The sequence below is a fragment of the Rhynchophorus ferrugineus genome, unplaced genomic scaffold, assembly GCF_030347505.1.
Source record: "Rhynchophorus ferrugineus isolate W39M unplaced genomic scaffold, kcgeb_rfMv2 rfM4, whole genome shotgun sequence".
Taxonomy (NCBI): domain Eukaryota; kingdom Metazoa; phylum Arthropoda; class Insecta; order Coleoptera; family Curculionidae; genus Rhynchophorus; species Rhynchophorus ferrugineus.
Window position 1 is genome coordinate 42,181,568 of NW_027472583.1, and position 21,668 is coordinate 42,203,235.

At 31.1% G+C, this 21,668-nt stretch overlaps 1 protein-coding gene across 2 annotated transcripts in view; it reads left to right on the forward strand.

Moving 5' to 3' along the window:
- The first annotated feature begins 232 nt into the window (after positions 1 to 232).
- The window catches only part of LOC143195819 (uncharacterized), a 64,931-nt gene continuing 43,495 nt past the window's right edge, over positions 233 to 21,668 (forward strand). Inside the window, exons 1-2 of one of the 2 annotated variants that reach the window (XM_076403283.1) lie at positions 233 to 1,676; positions 19,665 to 19,886. In XM_076403283.1, coding sequence (XP_076259398.1) covers positions 371 to 1,676; positions 19,665 to 19,886 — 1,528 coding nt within the window. In that variant the 5' untranslated portion in view covers positions 233 to 370. The remainder of the gene's footprint in view (positions 1,677 to 19,664; positions 19,887 to 21,668) is intronic. The other variant, XM_076403284.1, reaches the window with a different exon arrangement.

Below are 21,668 nucleotides of genomic sequence, written 5' to 3' on the forward strand. Positions count from 1 at the left end.
CTGCCGTTTGCTTCCGTCTCATCTCGTCAGTTTGACATTTGACGCGACCGCGTACCACCATCGGCGACCGGCAAGAGTGAAAGTGCTCGTCGCCTACCTTGAGAAAGTTACGGAGACCTCACCAGACCGTTCCGACCATCTAGTTGGCCACGGTGCCTCCGATAAACCGCCAACTACGATTCTCCGTTCGCTCGCTTTGTTCTTCCTTTTCTTCTTCTTACTGTTCAGGCACGGGCTTGCGGTGCTTAGTGCGCGAGGTGTAGAATGATCCGGCTTGGGTGACTAGTGACATAGAGAGCAACGACAGGAACCACCAATCACAGACGGTCTATTTTTCACTTACAATAAGAATAAATGCTACTAGGACAATATGAACAAAATTCGATCCAGTGTTTTTGCCATAGTGTTGAGCATTTTTTTAATTCAAGCGGCAGATCCGCCTTATCCGAAAACGGTTGGCTCTATTTCACAGGCCCCATCGAGCGTTATAGAACAAATAGCCCCCCAGCAACAGAAATCCTCAGACGATCCCATTAAAAGTCTGTATAATGTTCTCCAAAGCATCCAAACACATAACGAGACCACTAAAAGGACATATAATAACGTACATGACTTTCTGCAGCAATCTCCCAAAAGCATACAGGAAACTAAGCTGGAAAACGATTTTGTGCGGCCGCTACTGACTCAGTATCAAGAAGAGATCCACGGAGAACCTTCTTATGAAGAAGTTCAACATTCAGGAAGAATATCTAAAGAGGATTATGTGGATCACTTTAAGATTGCAACCAAAGAAGAAATTGATGCTTTGATACATGGAGCGGATAAATATCAACAAAATCTCGGCTTTTATCATGACCAGAATGATAATAGCCTCAGTGGTAGTGACAATGGAGGTGATTCGATTGATTTAAGACCTCCTCAGTCACAGCTGTATGGAGATACGGATTCTAAAGGTATAGAACATGTACGGGGAGTTGAGGAATTGCCCTTGGAGGGCGATAGAATTGATTACAGTGAGGATAAGAGAAGGACGGACAAAAATGATCAAGTATCAACTAGAAGGGATGACCTATCAGTGGAAAATAATGATAATGAGCATATAGGGGAGATACTTCCTCCTGGGTTCCAGATAAATGAACAAAAAAGTCCTTCTTTTATGGTTTCCAGTACAAGACGGAACTTATACCAATATCCCATAGTGCAAACACGGAAATCTTACTCGTATGATGATGCTTTTCAACCTAGAACTCCGGTGGCCTTCCCTGTGGAGAAATATCATCCAGAATACGATGTAACTGCAGTGTCTGGCGACGGTTTTGATACAAGTGGTTTTATAGCGTTCTATCCAGGACAGGAGACGTTGACCACCACGAGTTTTCCAAGAGCTCGATTTAACGAGATATCACCGTATAGATATCCGAGAAGGCTTAGACCTTTTGACGGTTCTTCTGGATACCAAGCGGTGAGGCAGGAAGTTCCTCGTCGTGAGCCGTTTTTTGAGCCTTCGACAAGATATCAGGCATGGCAAGCATCTTCCAGAAGACCCCGCGTTATTTTCCCTAGTGATTTGGTACAATTTAGAGAACAAAACACTCAGGGCGTGTCCGAAGAACCGGAGTGGTTGGTGGGCGATGGTAATCTGCAAGATTTAGAAGGTGGTGAAGTTCGTGACCGAGGTAAGAGCTTTAGCAAGAGCGAGATTTCATTTTTACTATATATTTACTTATAAGAACTGTGATTTATTTTTGACAGCTGGTGTTATTTTTGGAGAAATTATATTTTACCCCTCACTGCTTTTACTTTCTGACAGCATTTAATTATTTCACGTTGGAAAAACATCATTGATTCTATGGAATTATTCAAAATTCTATTGGTTTTTCAGTCATGTAAATATGGATATGCTTGATATTTAATGTTCCCATTTCTATAGTTAACATTTTTCTGTTAATTCTCAGCTTAAACACTTTAGTTAGTCTTTGCTCCAGTTTGAATCTTATTTCTTCATCTGTCAACTCTCTTGCTTAATGGTCAATTTTGAATCAAAGGATACTTTCAAATTGTCGAAATTTGTAGTATTTTCATATAATGTGAAATATCGCTCAAAGGCTATCAAAACATTTAGTAATAAGATGGAGCAATGCCTGATAAACATGAGGAGTGGGATATGACTAGTGCAGTTTGCTGTTGGAAAATTTCATTCAGATTCTATATATAATATATATATATATGAAAATTAATACTTTTTGGGAAGAATATTTTATTGTAGACAAATAGATTTTTGTGGAGTGTAAAACAATAACAAAAAAAAAGCTGAAAAAAAGAAACTGATAGCTTTGATATAAATATTTCAAAACAAAAAATATTTCTTCTGATCAAAATTCGTTCTGTTCATGTTTTGATTATCATAAAACGGGGTAAACAATTGCGGTTATAAACAGTTCTTCTTTTAGCTTTAGAAATAGTTTGATTAAGTCTATGCCTTTTAATTGCTTGTTTTAATTTTTCATTCTACAAAACCAAATCAATAATTTGCTAGATGGACCACATAATTAATAGATATCTTTAATAACAATAAATTTTCATTATCATGTTATTCCAGAGACAAAAGCTGAGACTGCAAATCTATTTTTCAAACATTATTTTATTGTTTTGGTACAAATTTTTAAAATAATGTTTGTGTTTCGTATGAATAAATTTTTTTTATTTCTGTATTTTACATACATATTTTTATTTATATATTTTCTTGATTAGTATATAGTTTTATTATAAAATTAAATGATATTATTTGATGAATTGATTTTGATACGATATCCAAACAGCAAATAGCACAACTCTTGATTAAATATTCAAGTTTCTTCATGGACACAAGTTTCTTCACAGAACTAATACTTCGTATTCAAGCTATCACTTCCTTATGGTTATGGTTCTTCTTTATGGTTCCTATGTTATGTTAAGGTGTTAATGATTGATATAATGGGATAACATTGACATGGTAAAAATTATTTTTGGTTTTACTTGGTATTATATCTCTTTACATGCCTTATTCTTTCTTTGTTACACTGACTGTGTAATTGTATTTTCTTGTGGTATTTATAACAGGAAAGCCAGAAATTGGATTAAGATAATTATTCATTGTTTGATTTGATGAAGGGGGAAATTGGAATTAATTTAAATAAAGCTTTTTGTGTGTTTTATTGGGTTGGGAAAAAATTAAATTTGATTTTATTCAAGGCTTTCAACACTAATCATAATTCAACACTAATGATATATGACCTTATGCCTTTTCTCTGATAATAGAAAAACTGAACCAAGTGATTTTTGGCCCATTAGCCTTTAAAGAATTTTTATGGCCTGTTATGACTATTATTATGTATTTAATTTACACTAATTTACAACGTAATCTGATCACTATACACATTAACATATCACACATTATATACATTGTCCTAGAATTGCCGTACAGGTTTATTGCTATTAAGGATGTTATCAAATTGATCACATAATTTAACATAAAATGCGGTGTTCAGAATTATCATCCACAATCTAGTTTAATAAACCAATAATTTAATATTCAAGGAACCGCCAAGGCTATAGTATCATAAACGAGACTCAAGTTCATCAACTTCAATCCATTTGAAAAAAATGTACACATATTATAATTGTTTCCAGATACTTTTCTGCAAACATTCTTGATCTCAAGATTTTGAATGTTAAAAAGTAGGGCTTCGATGTTGTTATAGTCAAATGTATAGTAATTCTTAAATATTATTCAATATCTCTATTATTCAATAAAGCAGTCAGTGCGCGTTATGTTCAGTCGCAATGTTGTCGCATTAACTTAGAGCTTTGTTTTACAACATTTGCTGATTTGTTACCTCTAATTATTATTACCAATATTATGAAAATATTTTGTAGACATTTGACAATAGGGTTGATCAGTACAAACATAAATCAAATTTTATACTGATTTCGTTACATGTTCCGACAGATCAAACAGCATTCTGTTTCTTTTTAGCTAGGGTAAAGTAAGAGGAACATATCCGCTCCGAGTTTTAAGTGAATTTTACATTTTTAGATACTGCATTTGAGAGTATATTTGGTTTCATCTATACAATTCTTCGTTATATATATTTTTTCTACGTCATTAAAAGTCAACTTCTGTTATATATAAGTATTAAGTTGTGTTATTTCAATTATGATACTACAAATATTTATTCACTGCTTTTGTAGTTATCTTAAGTAGTCACTACTTCCGCTTTTGCATATTTTTAATAGCATTCAAGTATCATTTGAAAAAAATTGTAAATTTTTCCAAAAAATAATTCCAAAAGATTGTTTAGAAATTTACCAAATTATTAATATTTTTACTTGTATAATATGAAATGGTGTTCCGAATGACCTAATATTAATGGAATTATATTGAGCTTGAATATATTTTTATCAGCAATCTTTTGTTATAAAATATAATCTAATATAATCAATATCTATCTATTGGTAGTTATACAGTAAACAACAGTTAATCAGTCTAATTGTTTATTTTTGGTCAGTTCGATAGTTTTTACATTTGTCTATATAAAGTAACAGCTTTTCTTTTAGTGTTATTGAGTTGTTTAGTCTGTACAGACGCTAATCATGGAATGCCCAAAATTGTATTTTTGGACATTCATTTTTTTTTGTTTAATTTGAAGTAATATGCTATAAAATATATGAGGCGCTTTCGAATACTTATGGTGATATTGCTTCATCATATTTTAATTATCAGTTTTAGTAATGACGATTTAACAGTGAAGAATTATAGGATGGACTTTTCAAGAGAAGAACTTTCGCGATTAGTTAATTAATTTCCTATATTTTTCACTTGTTTATATGCTATGGGAAAGATCGAAAATAATGTCTACTCCACAATTGGACGGCAAATTCATTTTCTAACTGTTTTAACAATAAGCTTTTATAGTTTGCCAAACTGAGGCGTATTTTTCTTTCGCCGCGGTATCTTCATGTTAGAATAATGGCAAAAAGCAATAGAAAATGATGAAAAATATTTTGAGTAATGTATTTTTAATTTTTCTCAATAAATACCTTTTGAAAGTTAATAAATAATCAGAATAAGCGCAAGAACCTAATATACAAATTTCGAAAATTTTAAATACATAAATAATGATATAAATACAAAAATTGAAGAGAAATATTGCACAGTTCGTGTAAGTTTGATTCACCAAACAAAACCGGATATTAAATTTAAATAATGTACGTCTGTATTATTCAACCAGTGTTGCATAATGTTTGTTTTGTTAGTTATCCTAAATTTTGATTTCTTGTAAAACAATATCGTAATAATAGAAATCCCAGACAGTCAAGCAGGCAACAGTTGCAGTAAATAAGGATATAAAGCTCACTAAAAGAAATCTACGTTATATAATCATTATTTTGACATGTGTTTCGTTAGATTGACTTTGCTGACGCTGCCTTCATACTTTTTTTTGTCAGATGTGAATAAGATAGCCCTAGGCATATTATTTAGAAACGCAGTAATGGGAAAGTTGCAATCTATATATGACGTGATTCAGCGGTGAAACTTTAAAAGTATTTTGAGAGATATTTCGAAAATTAATGTAAAAAACATTCGAAAATATGTCGAATTTCATTGAAGCAATATTTATTTAGCATATTACCAAATGAAAATCAACATAATATTTTGAGTCTGAAGAAATTTTTATATGATTTCAGAGCCACCTATTTGAATTATGTATTTTTTATATTATATTATATTACGTTATATTATGTATAAAAAGTTTCTGGAATTTATCATTTGAAAGACGCATATAAAATAATGACAAAATTTTGTTTATTTCCTTTGGAAATTGGATACCGTGGATACCTTAATGTGATACTTTAATAAATTTAATATTAAGTTGTTTTACATAAATTCTGTGAGCAGAAATATCGAACAGGTTGCACTAGAATTTATTAGTATGTGAACAACATTTTGACAGGCTAGGAAATACTAAAATGTTTACTTCAGGAGTTGGAGGTTGAAAAATATGGGTTTGAGTTTTAGAGAGTTAATTCCAGATGCGTATACATGTTTTAATATTATTCGTATGACTAATATATTGATTATGATTGAAAGTCTTTGGCAAAAAATTGAACAAACGTTAGGCACTATTATCTCTGTACTCTGTCGAAATGTCTTCTGTATCGATTGAAATTGTATTAGCTTATAAACAATATTTGGATCATTAATTCAAACGCTGGAATAATTGTATTGCGCTGATGTCTTTGAGGACGATCAAATATATTTTGATTAATTCGTTATCATTGTGATTGTGTTTTGTATGTTATTTTTCCGAATACTTTTTATGCACAATGTGTTAATTTAGGCATCTGCATGAGATATAATCCACTTTATTGAACACACAGCGCTTGTATTTTACCAGCTGTTAAATTATTTTAGTTTTGTAAATCTATGTCTAGTTGTGATAATGCTTTTCATAACTTCATTTGCAATCAATGATTCGGTAAATATCATGGATTTTGCAGCAGATCACTATTTCTTATGGATTAAGGAATGCACATATTTTCGCTTTGACTGATATGTGACTGCAGATGTAGATGTCTGATGTGTCTATAATGTAGGTGTGTATCAGTTTGTAGTTGATAACCATCTAGTTATTATTATAGCTATTATTATAGTTCCGATCAATCAACACATAATCCTGAGTTAAAATTTCATTTATATTTACTTATTGCTAATTATGAATATTTTTTTTGGTGTTATTTCAGTTTTTTAAGCTATAAGACAATATTAAAGATTTCTGTCCATATCTCCTAATTTATATATAGAACATCATTAATTTGATCTTTTGCCATTGTATTTTTACATTATGTTAAAGCAATATATCTTCTTTAATATTACATATTGTGTAATTTTTTTTCAATTTCTTCTATTACCAGTGGAGTTCGATCTCTATGATCTTGACACATATAATATCTTTTTGGGGGTGATAGTTGAGTTTTTCATATCAAACATAATGCCACAGAAGTCTTCGAGGAAGCCTCTATTTTCAAAATATATATACAGTCACGTTCCATTATTTAACACTGACTCGGATAACTTCATATTTAAATTGATGTTAGATATAAGAATGCACAATTTGGTTGAGCATCGCGCTTTTAACTTACTATAGCAATGTGTCCTAATAGCATCATCTGTTGTCAATAATTTAATAATTTCTTCATATATTTTAAGAAGTTATATAGTTATGCAGTGAAAATTATGGCTATTGCTTTCTAGAGTGTGTTAGTTTTTCCAAGATATTAGAATCATCATAATGTATTCCATTATGATTCCTTTTACAGAGTTTTGCTTTTACAGTGATAGACAGTGACGTTATTTCTGATAATTTACAAGCAATGGAAAAGTGATGTTTTACGTGTTGATTGTTGTTGCATTATTTTAAATGGTAAATAATACAATACACAGAGCTGATTACCAATTTTATTGTTGAATTTATTACATATTCTAATATAATTTATAATTTTAAAAAGAAAATAAAAAAAATCAATAATATTGCAAGGTTTTGGGAATCAATATGTTAAATATATCGCTATATTACATTATTTCTAAGAATTATTTGAAATGGGAAACGTAAATTGAATTTACCTAATATATTAATCATAATTATGCTATTTTTCACAATTTCAGATTACAAAACTTGGTAATTTCCGAAAAATTAATCCCACTGACCTCATTTTTCTACATATTCGCAACATGGTCATTCAACATCGTCACATATTGAAAATTACTGTCAATTTCGTATCCTTAGAATTACGAAAGGTTCAAATATACTACGAGTTTCACTGTGTACTATTAAATCAAATCATTATTATTATTATTATTAGTGAAGCGTATTACACCGTGTGTAGTTCAAACAATAGGCCAACCGACTGATTGTTTATATTACTTAAAAGGAAATATGTATGCGGTTGGAATATAAAAAGCGATTGTATATCTAAAATAAAATTTAAATTTATAATTTTTTGTAATGTTTAGTATTTACTTTATTTTAAATATATATCTATCAATATATATAATTTTATATATGACATAAATAATATAAAATCTGTAGGCCATTTCATAGTTTTTTATAAAGTAGTACTAGAAAATGTCGTGTAAAAGCAAAAATGGCGGTTTAACAGGCTAATCAATTATTATTTTCGTATCTTCAGTCGGTACGCTTAATACTGAGGACCGTGGTTCGGAGTCCACGTTAAGACCAGGCGTAAAATGGGACGCAGCTGGGTGAAGTGACGCAGTGAAGGTCACGGCGGGTGTACGCGGGATAAAACTGCCAGACGCCGAAACCGTGCAAATACGTTATGTGAACGATGAGTGAACTGGAATTTAGTTCGGAATCTGATTCGGAACAGGAATTCGAATATAAAATGGTAATCCTAAATTCGATGCTAAAATGGTTTGTCTCCCAGATGGCTAGTAAAATATATCTGAGAAGTGGTATCTAAAGAGAAGAAAGACACAAGGATAATTTACTTTAATTAAAGAATTGAATGAGTGTTTTAATTTTTAAATATTATATTTTAATCTTCATGTAGTTTACATGATTTGTATCGCACAAATATTGTCTAGTCCGCATAGCTTCGATTAATTCTTCTTCCATTTTTAAACACTCACCGTGACTTTACGCGAGAAACTGCGACAAGAATACTGCGTTCCGCAAAATCATGTTGGCCAAAACTGCGTCACGGCACGCTGCGAAGCAATATTACGCGTTAGCTATTGTTCTTTCAACCGACAAAATCTCGCCGTGCCTCACGCTGAGTCACAGTTTACGCCTGGCCTAAGCAATAGGTCCAGTCCTGATAAAGTCTAGTTGGCAAAAAGGAGATCTAACATATAATAAAAAAAATGATATTATTCCAACTATAGCTTTGCAAGTTATTACTAGTCAACTTAGTTAAGGGCTCTGTGAGCTGTTGCGAATGAAATATATATGAAATATGGCAGTAAGAATCGCATTCCTATAATAGTTGGGATTTGGTCTGATTTTAGATTACTCTATTATTATTTTAGATGTATGCAACTCAATTTTAAACCCCAGGAGAAAAAAGTGAATTATGAATAATATCCATGATGGCGTTCGCTGTATGGCATGTGTCATGTGCATATTGTTCAAACCACGTAAAAATGTCTAGTCGCTAAGATAACTTTTCGTCCTTGAGACCCTGAGGTATAATAATTCCGATAATAGAGTTATGTCATTGTCATGTAATTTTTAATCATGTAGCTTTCCATGATAATTTGATATCTATGACCTGATAGCTTGCCAAAAACAATACGACCGTAAAAGAGTGCCAATGCCGAAACGCCTTTATTGAAAAATTTTGAATAAAGTTTGCCAAAAATGTTTGTTAAGATCAAAATGTTGTTAAGAGGCCCGAACATCAAAGAATGTTAATTAAACATATATATTTCAAAAAATATCGATATATCGATATTTTTTCGTATTTTGTATGTCAAAAAAGATGTTCCCTTAGGCCGAATATTTAGTCAGTGAAGTGTTCTTTTAAAAGATATGGTGATGTATTAATATTCTTTCAGACTGGTATTAATATAGTAGTCGGTAATCTTCCTGGGAATGGATCACGGATAAATACTTAACTTATTTTGTTCAATATGTTTCTATTACTAAAAATACCATTCGTAATATTGTTCATACAATTTGTTCCTTTGAAATGCACAATGTTATTCGTGTTTCATCATGAAAAAATACCTTGATCCATTCACGTTCATTCTAAATTAGCATTGCATCGCCTGGTCTTGATTCAAATAAACTTCCTATTTAATTTCTCAGTGGTTTTGATCTATCATTAACTTGAATATTGCTTGAAAATGTGTAAACATTTGAACTCAAGTGGACTCTCACATACTCAAGAGCAATGCTGTGAATCGCATATTTAATTTGATCTGTTAGTTTTGTTGGTATATACTATGGGTCATCAATTCAGAAAGTTCTCAAAATCAAATGAATGTTTTCAAATTATTACGTTTAAATAAATAGAGAAAATGAATGAATATTTTTTTTTTAGTTTTAGCACTCGGCTTAGTAGTCTATTTTCTAGAGGCGATAAGTCGACCCCTTTAAAGTTACGATAAATGGAATTCCGAATCCCGCTCAGAACGTGGGTTTTTATAACATATGTCTGTAATTTTCTATAGGTTAAAGTGTAGAATCCTACAACAAAATGATGTAATAGGCAGTATATAACTGTGACTCTAAGCCTATATTAACTATTAACTATAATAACGTTCTTCTTTTTGTCTTAATGCTAGTCATGCTTGTTACCGTTTTTGTTATCCAATTTAAGACATTTTTATCCATCAAGGATGGGTATGCTAAGTTTAGACGTGGTGAAATGAGCACCGAAGACGGTGAACGCAGTGGACGCCCAAAAGAGGTGGTTACCGATGAAAACAGAAAAATAATCCACAAAATGACTTTGAATGACCGTAAATTGAAATTGAATGAAATAGCAGACACTCTAAAGATATCAAATGAACATGTACATCATATAATTTACGAATATTTGGGTATGAGAATGCTCTGTGCAAAGTGGGTGCCGCGCGAACTCACTTTTGACCAAAAACAACGACGAGTTGATGATTCGGAGCAGTGCTTGAAGATGATCAAGCGTAATAAATCCAAATTTTTGCGTTGATATGTCATAACAGATGAAACATGGCTCCATCATTTCACTCCGCAGTTCAATCGATAGTCATCCGAGTGGACTGCACATGATGAACCGGCTCCAAAGCGTGGGAAACCGCAACAGTCGGCTGGCAAGGTTATGGCGTCTGTATTTTGGGGTGCGCTTGGAATAATTTTCATTGACTACCTTGAAAAAGGAAGGACTACCAACAGCGATTATTACATAGCGTTATTGGACCGTTTGAAGAACGAAATCGCCGAAAAACGGCTGTATTTGAAGAAAAAGAAAGGCTGTTTCACCAAGACAAGGCACCGTGTTAGAAGTCAGTGAAAAATCAGTGTATCACCCTTGAAGGGAATTATGTTGAATAGAAAAAAGTAATTTTACCAAAAAAATGTGTGTACTATGATAGGCCGGGGACTATTCAATTAACCTGTTACGAGTGACAGTTACGAACATACATTTACAACCATGTCTCAGCAGAATTTGAAACTTTGATCATTGTGTTAAGCAATTAAAGACTTCTTGTACATAAAAATATAAAAAGTACAATCTTTTAACTGCAATGTTTTAAAACAAATCTTAACTTAACATCCGCTTCGCTGTTATTTTAATTGGACTAAAACTATTTTCTGTAATGGTTATAAATAGAACTTATTATAAACCCACATCTGTTGTAAGATTCTCACAAATAAGTGTGTCTACAAATTGTGGAGGTATACAGATGATGCTCTTATTTACCTAGAATAAGCAGGAAGTCCTGTTTTTAATAATTTTATGTTGATATATATATATTAGTTAATAATCACCTATAAATTAAAAACTTTCTAATGAAAAGGTTTACTTTTTATGTTAATTTTCTTATTGATATTCTCTTAGGGGAACTGCAAAAGTTTGATTGTGATTGAATTAAAGTATACATTTACTTATAGGTATAATGAATAATAATATACGTCATTTAATTATAATTATATATTAATTATTATTACTTAACTGAAATTATGGATTTACAAAATTTAAAATTTCGTTTCAATGCATTCATTCTATTATTCAAAAATTTTCCAAAAATACTGTTACAACTTCAATGCGCATTTCTTTGAGATTTTTATTTTTCACTTCTTTGAGAGATTTTTCGAGAGTTAGCTTATTTTTTAAATATCTTTATAGAAATAGAACGCTACCCAGGAAAATAATGTGATAATAAATGTTAATTTTAAAGAGGAGTATCTGGCGAATAAGGCGGGAAATTTATTTAATATATTTTTCAAATGTGTTTATTTATTAAATATGTTCGTGTAAAGTTTCCGGTAGTGATCACTTTGAATTAAACAAAAACATATTACAGTTCTCATACTCCCAAAAATACTACTTGTACTTATGTAGATTTCTATTGTTTCTATGGTTTCTTTATTGTTTTTGTTCTATGTAATATTACTATTGACTTTGCCTTCCCACCGTTAATTTATCGTCTTTTTGTCATTATTCATCAAACGATACTACTCTGGGATATTGAGTTTACTCTTCCTTCTTTGTTTTGCACCATGGCAATCTGTTTCAGAGCAATAAACAACTGTGTTGTCAACCTTCTAGAGTGACTGTATTTTTAATGAAAGAGTTTCAATATCTCGGCGCAGCTCCCATCCCTCTAGACAAATATGTTGCTGAGACTAGGGATGTCGCGTCTCTTGAGTATCAGTCAGTGTGTTGTTGTTCTCTTCCAGACGTTACACAAGTCTCTGATTCTTTATAGTATAATGCATTTCCTGCTTTACTGTTCGCTCACCTTCGCAACAAATGTGTCCACATAAAGAGGAATATTGAGGAGTATGTTCCTTAAAGCCTTCTTTCTTAAAATCTTTCCAATATTTCTATATTGCTGTTGTTTAAATTCCCCAGAATTAAATTTGGAAGATGTTATTCTTATTGTATAAATGCGAGTGCTAACCAATTCAGGCTACGGCGACTGTTGATAAGTTGTTTCCGCTTGGCACAGATATGCTTAACCTACGGTCCTAACCTAATGGTGAAGTCTCAAATATTTTGTATGTCCCTATTGTGGGAGGTTTTCATTGTATTTTACAAACGAACGATATTCGTCATAGCCACTAAATAATTTGCAATTTTTTAGCTAATTTTGTTGAAATACGGAGTTTTTGTATCGAATTATTACAGATTATTAAATATCGTCTAAATAGTCAATGTTTTTTTCTAAAGATAATCTTCATATAAATTATTCAGATCATTATGATTGACGAAAGTCTCTAAGTCACCATTCCTTAAGTAGTTATTCACAAAACTAATATTAATTATTAGATTATATTTTAAATTAATTGCTTCTTGTCGCCATTTTTCGGTATAAATTACTTGACAGGCAAACAGAATAATAAAATAGTAGTAGATGTAGTAGAAATAGATAATAGTAGTAGGCTTAAAAGAATAAGTAATAAGAAGTAGACTTAAGAACAATTCTGAAAACGTTTGTGTCATACTGTGTAAACTGAAATGTATAAAAATAAGAAAACAAACTGTATCCGTGGAAATTAAAATAATAATAATCAAGCATACAATTCTTTGTTAAGTATTTACTACGACATGAGAATACAATATTTTGCAGTAACCCATTAAGAATTACTTCATACCAAGGTTAAGTTGTTTTTTAAAATTTAAAGTGACTGAAGTCTTATAAATATCGCCCGACTAATACGGTCTAAAGACGGTATAAAGATTAAGATGTTTAGGCATAGGGGTTTGGAATATGTTATATTATATTTAATCCCTTAGTAGCGTTCTGTATCGTCATTCAATGATTATTAGAATTTATTCATACATATATTCAACACTAATCAATAGTATATGTATTGTGATATTTTTCTTATCCATTATAACCTTTTTTAACCACAATAAACATAAACCCATTACAGCATTGGTCTGGTGACAGTAGATAATCCAATTGATGGTTTAACCAAGTTCCTGGAGCTAATTATGAATGATTATTTGGTATCCAGTTTTGTATAAGGGGTTCAAAATTGTTTTGTGGCCAATGTTCAGTTCATTACTGAAGTGGAGAGATGAAATATGTTGTTCTACTTGGATATGTTTAATAATTTCACAGGCTTTTCAACGATTGGGTGGTCAGAGCTAGGTTCATTCTTTAGCAATGGAATTTCCCATTCTTTAGCAATGGAATTTCCCATATGATTCTGATGCCTAGCTTTTCCTTAAGCACTCATAACTATAAACACCAACAAATGTTCGATGAGCCTGTGCTACATTTTTTTTTTTCGAAAATAAAAAGCAAAACATAACAATCAGACAATTGTGGAGTCTTTCATTTTAAATTATATCTAAAATGCCAGACTAGACATTTAGATGTTTACATTTTTCTAGAGTATATTGAAAAAGTTGGCAGGCATGTGCCATTCATAGCTAATTCACATTACTATATATTGAAAATTTTACCCGTCACGCTGGTCAAGTCGTTCACTCGCCAGTCGGCAGACTTAATGCCTAAGGAACTTGGTTTCGAGCCCACGTTAAGCAGTAGGTCTAGTCCAGATAAGGTTTAGTTTGTTAAAACGCGACTCTAAAATATAATAAAAATAAGTGATCATCAAAAGCATTGTTAAAATTAGTAATATTTATTTTAAAATGTTATTAATTATTAATTAAAATAAACTTTAATTTCTTAAACCTGAATTCTTTTTTAATTATATTTTAAGTTATTTTACCAACAAGGTTTTATCAATCAACTATTTAAAATGGGTTTCGAACCACGGTCCTCGGTATTAAGTCCGCCTATTGGCCAGTGATTACTTTAGAAGCTATTTCAGAAAACATCCTTCTTTATCCATTGTGGATGCTGGCGTAACTGGGATGGATATTCCTTCTCCAATTCTACACTGTTGAGACATTAACAATTACAACCACAAACGTAAAGCACACCCATGACTTGTAGGAATCGAACCTGCGACTATCGCAGCAGGTTCAGGACCGTTCTGTCGCCTTAACTATTACGGTTACCAATCCGACACATATTTATTCTTTAGTGTTAATTTCCTATTTCTTTTTTACGCAAACATGACGAAAGAAATGTTTACTCTAAAAAATATAATACGTTTTTATTGAAGCATGACATGAGTACCACAATTTGAATTAGAATGTGCGTGTGTGCAATTTTTGTGTGCGATTTTTTCGGTCATTTTTTTTCGTATTATGCTCGTGGTATGTAATTTAGATGGTACCCGATACTACGGCATCTTGTTCCGGGTATTTTGCCAAGAGAAAGTAAAACCAATGATTCGGCTGTTATGGGATGGTACTTTCAATTTTTAACTTTGACTAATTGTAAACAATTTCTTTTTTTATTTTTCTAAGACTGATAAAGATAGTCATTTATTTCTCGGTTTTGATTTACTTATATTATTTGCTATCATTTTCTAAATATACTTATGACGCATACTAATTTTGATTACTTTTATATTTCATGACATGTATCGATATTTTATATTATTCATTTGCATAAATTTCTTTTGTTCGAGAATATTTTGTATGAAAATTGAGTATTCAATTGATCCAACATAATTAATTATCGGAAAATGGAACTAGATTGGTAGATGATAGAATTTCATAGAAAATTAAAGTTACTGTATTTTATTTGGTAATATTTAAAATTATATTTAAAGTAATAACAAGTTCTAGTTATATTTTATGACTATTATTATAATGGTTAGAGTTATAATATTTTTAAAAAACTCGGCTTAGTAGGCTAGTAGTTGCGATAATTTGGATTCCGAATCCTGCTTAGTACATGCGTTCTTATAATATATGTTTGTGATTTTCTGTAGGTTTAAGAGTAGAACCTTACAGCACTCTGGTAACCAGGATGGATAGCTAGCTAGACGCAAGTAAATGTGGTTCTACGCCTACATTAAGTATTAGTTCTAGTCCATATAAATTGTAGACGAATTTATTTAGGCGTATGATATATTTTAGAACACGAAATTATATTGAGAATATATTATATCAAAAATAATAATATACATTTTCTATTTCTCTCTTTATGGCTAGCATTCTTGTTTTCGCTTTTATTATGCAATTTAACACCTTTTATAACTATAAGTTTACTTGCTGTAAGACGTTCACTATCAGTGGAGTAAAAATCAGTGGAGTAAAAATACAAGGATACAAGAAGTTGTATTGGAAATGTGGAAATGTTGGAATTACAAAATGTGAAGGTTAGAATTTATGAAATCTAAAATAATAAAAGCTTTTATTTTACTTTCAGGAAATTATTTTATTATACGGGAATATGTGACGACTTATTGTATGATGATACAAAACGATACTGAGGATTTAAATCTATTCTAATACAAATCAAACCCCTTTACTTAGACGCTCACTCCATTACAGTTTTCTTAGTCAAGGTCGTACCAGTGGCACGATATAACACCTTCCCCTTTAAGAAACTCCCAGAATGACGTACGTGGTCGTTGTTTTGACAAGACACCTTATAGTTGTAATAAAATTACCTGTGTTCATCTGGTAGTTTGCCTTTTGTGATCTTCTGAATAGCACCCAAATTTCGATGGTAGAGAGAGATTCCAAACTCCAATAATCTACAGCTGAGAACACTCTGGACTGCGAATTTTAATCCAAGTTCCAATAGTGAATCTTTATTGACAACAATTTCAATCCCACTTTCGTGGTCTTAAACTTTGAACTGCGCTGCTTGTGCTGGTAATCCATGGATGAGTGTTGTTTTTCAAAGCATGGATGTTCCTTAATTAAAATAGTAACTTCAGCTATGACACTTTTGCCTGAAATCCATTTAACTACACCAAGGAACGATTCCAATATCTGCGGGACGATACGCAATTCAACGCCTGTGTGTTTCAGTTTCTTGATATAATATATTCAAAAGAGAAGTGCCGTGATGATCTTCTTGGAATCATACCGATTTTGCCAGTTGTGGGTTTAAATCTACAGATGTTTTCATTTCATTTGAAAAAATTTTTTATATTACGGAAATAAGTGGTTGATTTGTTGAACAGAGTTAAAAAAACTATTGTGATGATTTAAATATATTTTAATATAAACCAAGCCCTTAAAACAAACATAAACACATACTTTTCGTAACATTTACAGTAATTGAAGTATTAGCACCAGAGATAAAAATGTACGGATTTACTGTATTAAAAATGCATGTACAAATCCAGGATTAGTTTTATTGCCTCTGGTGAAGTGATACTAATAAGAACTGATCACTTATATTTAGGGTGTCATTGCATACATAAAACTATTGTTTGATATGGATTATTTCTAGGGCCAGTTCCGTTCAGCTTCACACCCTGATTGTATTACTTCCTTACTAACAATCCAAGGTTTTCTAAAATTTTGAATCCTAGTTATTTTTATTGTATTATTTTTTAATTGTCATAGTTTGTGTATTTCTGTAGTATATTTTCTAACAAGGATCATCAATATCGTCATTATAAAATCTACACCTATCGCGAATGCCCAATCTATTAAAAAATGTATGTAACCTCCAATAACTATGATTTAATACACTTAAAATTTTTATTTAGAAATAATTTTTCAATAACCTATAGTAATGTAATTCTATTTTTACTAGCATAATGACTTTGACTTTAATATAAACATGAACCTGATGAACAAAATGTATTTATATTATAAATTAGAAGATCTCCACTGCTTACGACCAGAAATGTTACCCTACTCTATATTTTACAACATTTTCGGAAGATAGGCTCAATATTAAGGTGTTTTAAAATGGAAAAATCAGCATTTCAATGTATCTGTATTTCTATCTCGAATTGTTATGGGGATTGAAGATTATAATGACATCGAGTTTATTTATAAAAAAAATATTTTATTAATAATAACATATGAAAGAGCTGTGTATAAATGTAAACATTATTAAACGATATCTAAAAAAATAATTAGTGAAAACATCAATATGTTTAAATAAATATACTCAAAATTATGAAAACTATTAGCTCTATAAAAATTATGTTGCATTTGCATTTTCATATTTAAAATCTACTTCAAACTGTAAAAAGTCAATTGAAAAGTCCCCAGTCTGACACATAGTTGGCACTACTAGAATTAAATCTGTATGTTTTTTAGTTAACCCTAACCCTCAAAATATGCGTGTATAAATTTCACAGCTGTCGGATTATTAGTTTGTGAAACAAAAACTTGATTTGGTGCCGAATTTTCGGACACTGCCCCAGGAAAATCAACCATCAAAGATTGGTAGGCTATGTTTAGACGTGGTGAAATGAGCACCGAAGACGGTGAACGCAGTGGACGTCCAAAAGAGGTTGTTACCAATAAGAATATTTAAAAAATCTACAAAATGATTTTGAATGTCCGTAAATTGAAATTGAATGAAATAGCAGACACTCTAAAGATATGAGCTGAACGTTTACATCACATATTTTACGAATATTTGTGTATGAGAAAGCTCTGTGCAAAGTGGATGCCGCGCGAGCTCACTTTTAACCAAAAACAACGACGAGTTGATGATTCGGAGCAGTGTTTGAAGATGATCAAGCGTAATAAACCCGAGTTTTTGCATTAATATGTGACAATAGTTGAAACAGGGCTCCATCATTTCACTCCAAAGTCCAATCGACAGTCATCCGAGTGGAGTGCACACGATGAACCCGCTCCAAAGCGTGGGAAAACGCAACAGTCGGCTGGCAAAGTTATGGCATCTGTACTTTGGGATGTGCATGGAATAATTTTCATTGACTACCTTGAAAAAGGAAGAACCATCAACAGCGATTATTACATAGCGTTATTGGACAGTTTGAAGAACGAAATCGCCGAAAAACGGCCGCATTTCAAGAAAAAGAGTGCTGCTTCACTAAGACAATGCACCGTGTCACAAGTCAGTGAAAACTATGGAAAAAATCCATAACTTGGGCTACGAATTGCTTCTTCATAAACCAGATCTCCAGATATCGCCGCAGCGACTATTTCCTGTTCTCAGATCTTAAAAGAATGCTCGCTGGGAAGAAATTTTTCGTCGAATGAAGATGTGATTGCCGAAACTGAGGCCTATTTTGAAGCAAAGTACAAATCTTACTACAAAAATGGCATCGAAAAGTTAAAGAAACTAATTTTATCAACAAAATATATTTTGCTATGGTAGGCCGGGGACTTTTCAATTGACCTTTTATATACTGTATCATTAGATTTAAGTCAGAATGGACCTTAAGGCCTATAGTGTTAATAGTGCGATCTGATATTATCCTTCTCATAGATAATGTAATATGAGATTGTTGATGAGCTGTTCGTTCTATTCCGTACCCGTTTGCTTTTTTAAGCTTTCATTAATCCTTTACATCGTACATAGTACTTCACGGTTCATATGTGCTTCAACAAATCTTACTAACAATTTACCTACCAAAGATGAATTAAGTTACTACTAAATGTATTTTATTAAGACTTTGCAACATTCACTTTTACTCTTATAAGGCCACATTAACAATGTTAACGTCCATGTCTTCCAAATTCATCAAGTATCTGAAAAATATTATAGTGGAACAAGGGGAAACCAATCGGCTCATATGGACAGAGTGAATAGATCGGCTCATATGGACAGAGTGAATAGATCATTTTTGTTATTTCCTAATTATTTAATGATGAGAGTTATAAGAATATCTTTTTTCTTTAACAGTTGATTTTTTTTGCTTTTACTAAAATTGTTTTGCGGTTTTTCTATATATATGCTTGTTATTTTATTTAATTTGATATATGTCCAATATATATTATATGTAAATGAATGAATATTCTTCATATAAAACTTAACCATGTTAATCTCACATTTCACCATGGGTGCAAAATTCTTAATAAAGAATCCGAAATTTTGACCTAGCGTATTAATATTTAGATTTATCCACTATTAGATGGCAGCGGTGTATGTCCCAGAGGCGCCACGTGTGAATTTTTTCTGTCCTGCTGGATATCCGGAGGTCTGGTGGACACATCTTGCAAGGGATTGTTGAGGGGATGCTGTTTTAAGGGAGTTTCTAAAGCGGGTTTATTGACTCTGGGTCAGAGTATCGGAACCATTCAGGCACCACCAGATGGACCAAAAAGCAGAGACGTAGGGCCATTCGACGATGTTCGTAAGTTATTTCTTGTTAGTACAGGCATGATTTTTCCCTTTTTATTGGGTCTTCGTCTAGCTTTCGTACTGTTATTTTGTTTTTGCATATTTTAGTTTTGCCAAGGGTAACTATAACTTATGCTGTACATATCTTTTAACTAATATCTGGATTAAAAGAAATAAACATTTGAAACTTATATAAAAAAAGAAACATAGATCAATTATTTAAAAGGTATAAACATATTTGATTAGGCGTAAAACAATTTGCTTATATCAATTACTTTTAACTTCATATCACATATCATATATCATATATCTTATATCTTCTTAGTCTTTAAGGTTCTAAAAATAATGTAACCTAGAAGATTCGTTCGTAGTTCTAACAATTTATAACTATGTAATTTTGGATAATTAGGCATTTGAGTGTATATTTTATTTTTCTTTTGTGTGGGATATAACTTTAAAATATGATTTATTTATGCTTCACAAACCTGCTGTTAATTTGCAACATTTTATTTGTTGATTGAAACCAAGGTCATTTCAGTCTTGGAACATCATAAAACATTTCAGGTGATGATATTACTTATTTAATATTTATATTAAATTATTTATGTCATATTTAAAGATAGCAGTATTATTTGTTTGTTTGAAAAGGAAAACAATATTCTTAAGGGTCTTAGCATGAAGCCTTTAACCATCCGTAGCGTCTTAATAGTTTGACTGTCATCTGGACACTTGTCGTTCAAAGAGCACTTTCTGAATCAGGATTAGTGCTTTTGATTAAGATATAATTACTGATTATTAATTTTTTTCTGGTGCATACTAAAAAATATGTTTTTTTCGCAATTAGGCAACGTTATGCTATATTAGGTTTTTGTTCTACTAATATATGAAATACGTTAAAATTATTACATGGTATGAAACAGATTAATAAATTTTATAGTTTTAAAGTAATATTTTTAGATTTGAGAGATTATAAATATAAATATTACAATCTGACATTACTACTAACATTTTGTTAGCATTATTATGTTTCTTAATACAAAACACACGATTAGAAAAATGTAATTTTTGATGATATTAAAAAAACCAAGACTTAGTGGATGATTACCTGGAAAGGGTTGTTAGTTTTATATCTTGATTAGTGAATGAACATGTAACGGTCGACATAATTATTTGTTTATGCTTTATAAAATATTGCATTTTGTCATATGATTCCTTCAGTTAAAGTTACCTTTTAAATCAGTTAGAAACTATTTTCTAGGCATTAATTAAAATAATTGTATTGTTTAAAATTGATGTTCTTACTAATATGTATTTCACTTCATGAGTAGATATTTTGAAATTGGTTTATGTGAATGGGTACACTTTTATTAACAAACATAAAAAGGGAAAATATGCTTGTAAAATTAACAGGAAATCTTACTAACATGTTATTATTTTCATGTATCTCGTTTATTATATTTGTCAATTTCTTTTGTCGATAAAGTGTTTTTTACTTTTTGTTTTCATATAAGAATCTATATCTTTTCTTTTGTCCAGAATTTATGTTGAAAATACTCATTTTTATTTTTGTTAATTTCGTTGTTGTATTGAATATTAATTAATTAATTAATTTCATTAATTAATTGGAAACTCAGTTTTACTCGGGGATTAAAATCTATACTAATTGACGTATTATGATTATTATGATCAGCTTACGATTACAAATAAGCATTATTAATGATTAGTGAACATTCTAGGAACTAAAAAATATGAATGAGATACTTGGAAAATACAATAATTTTTAAGTTTAATTTTA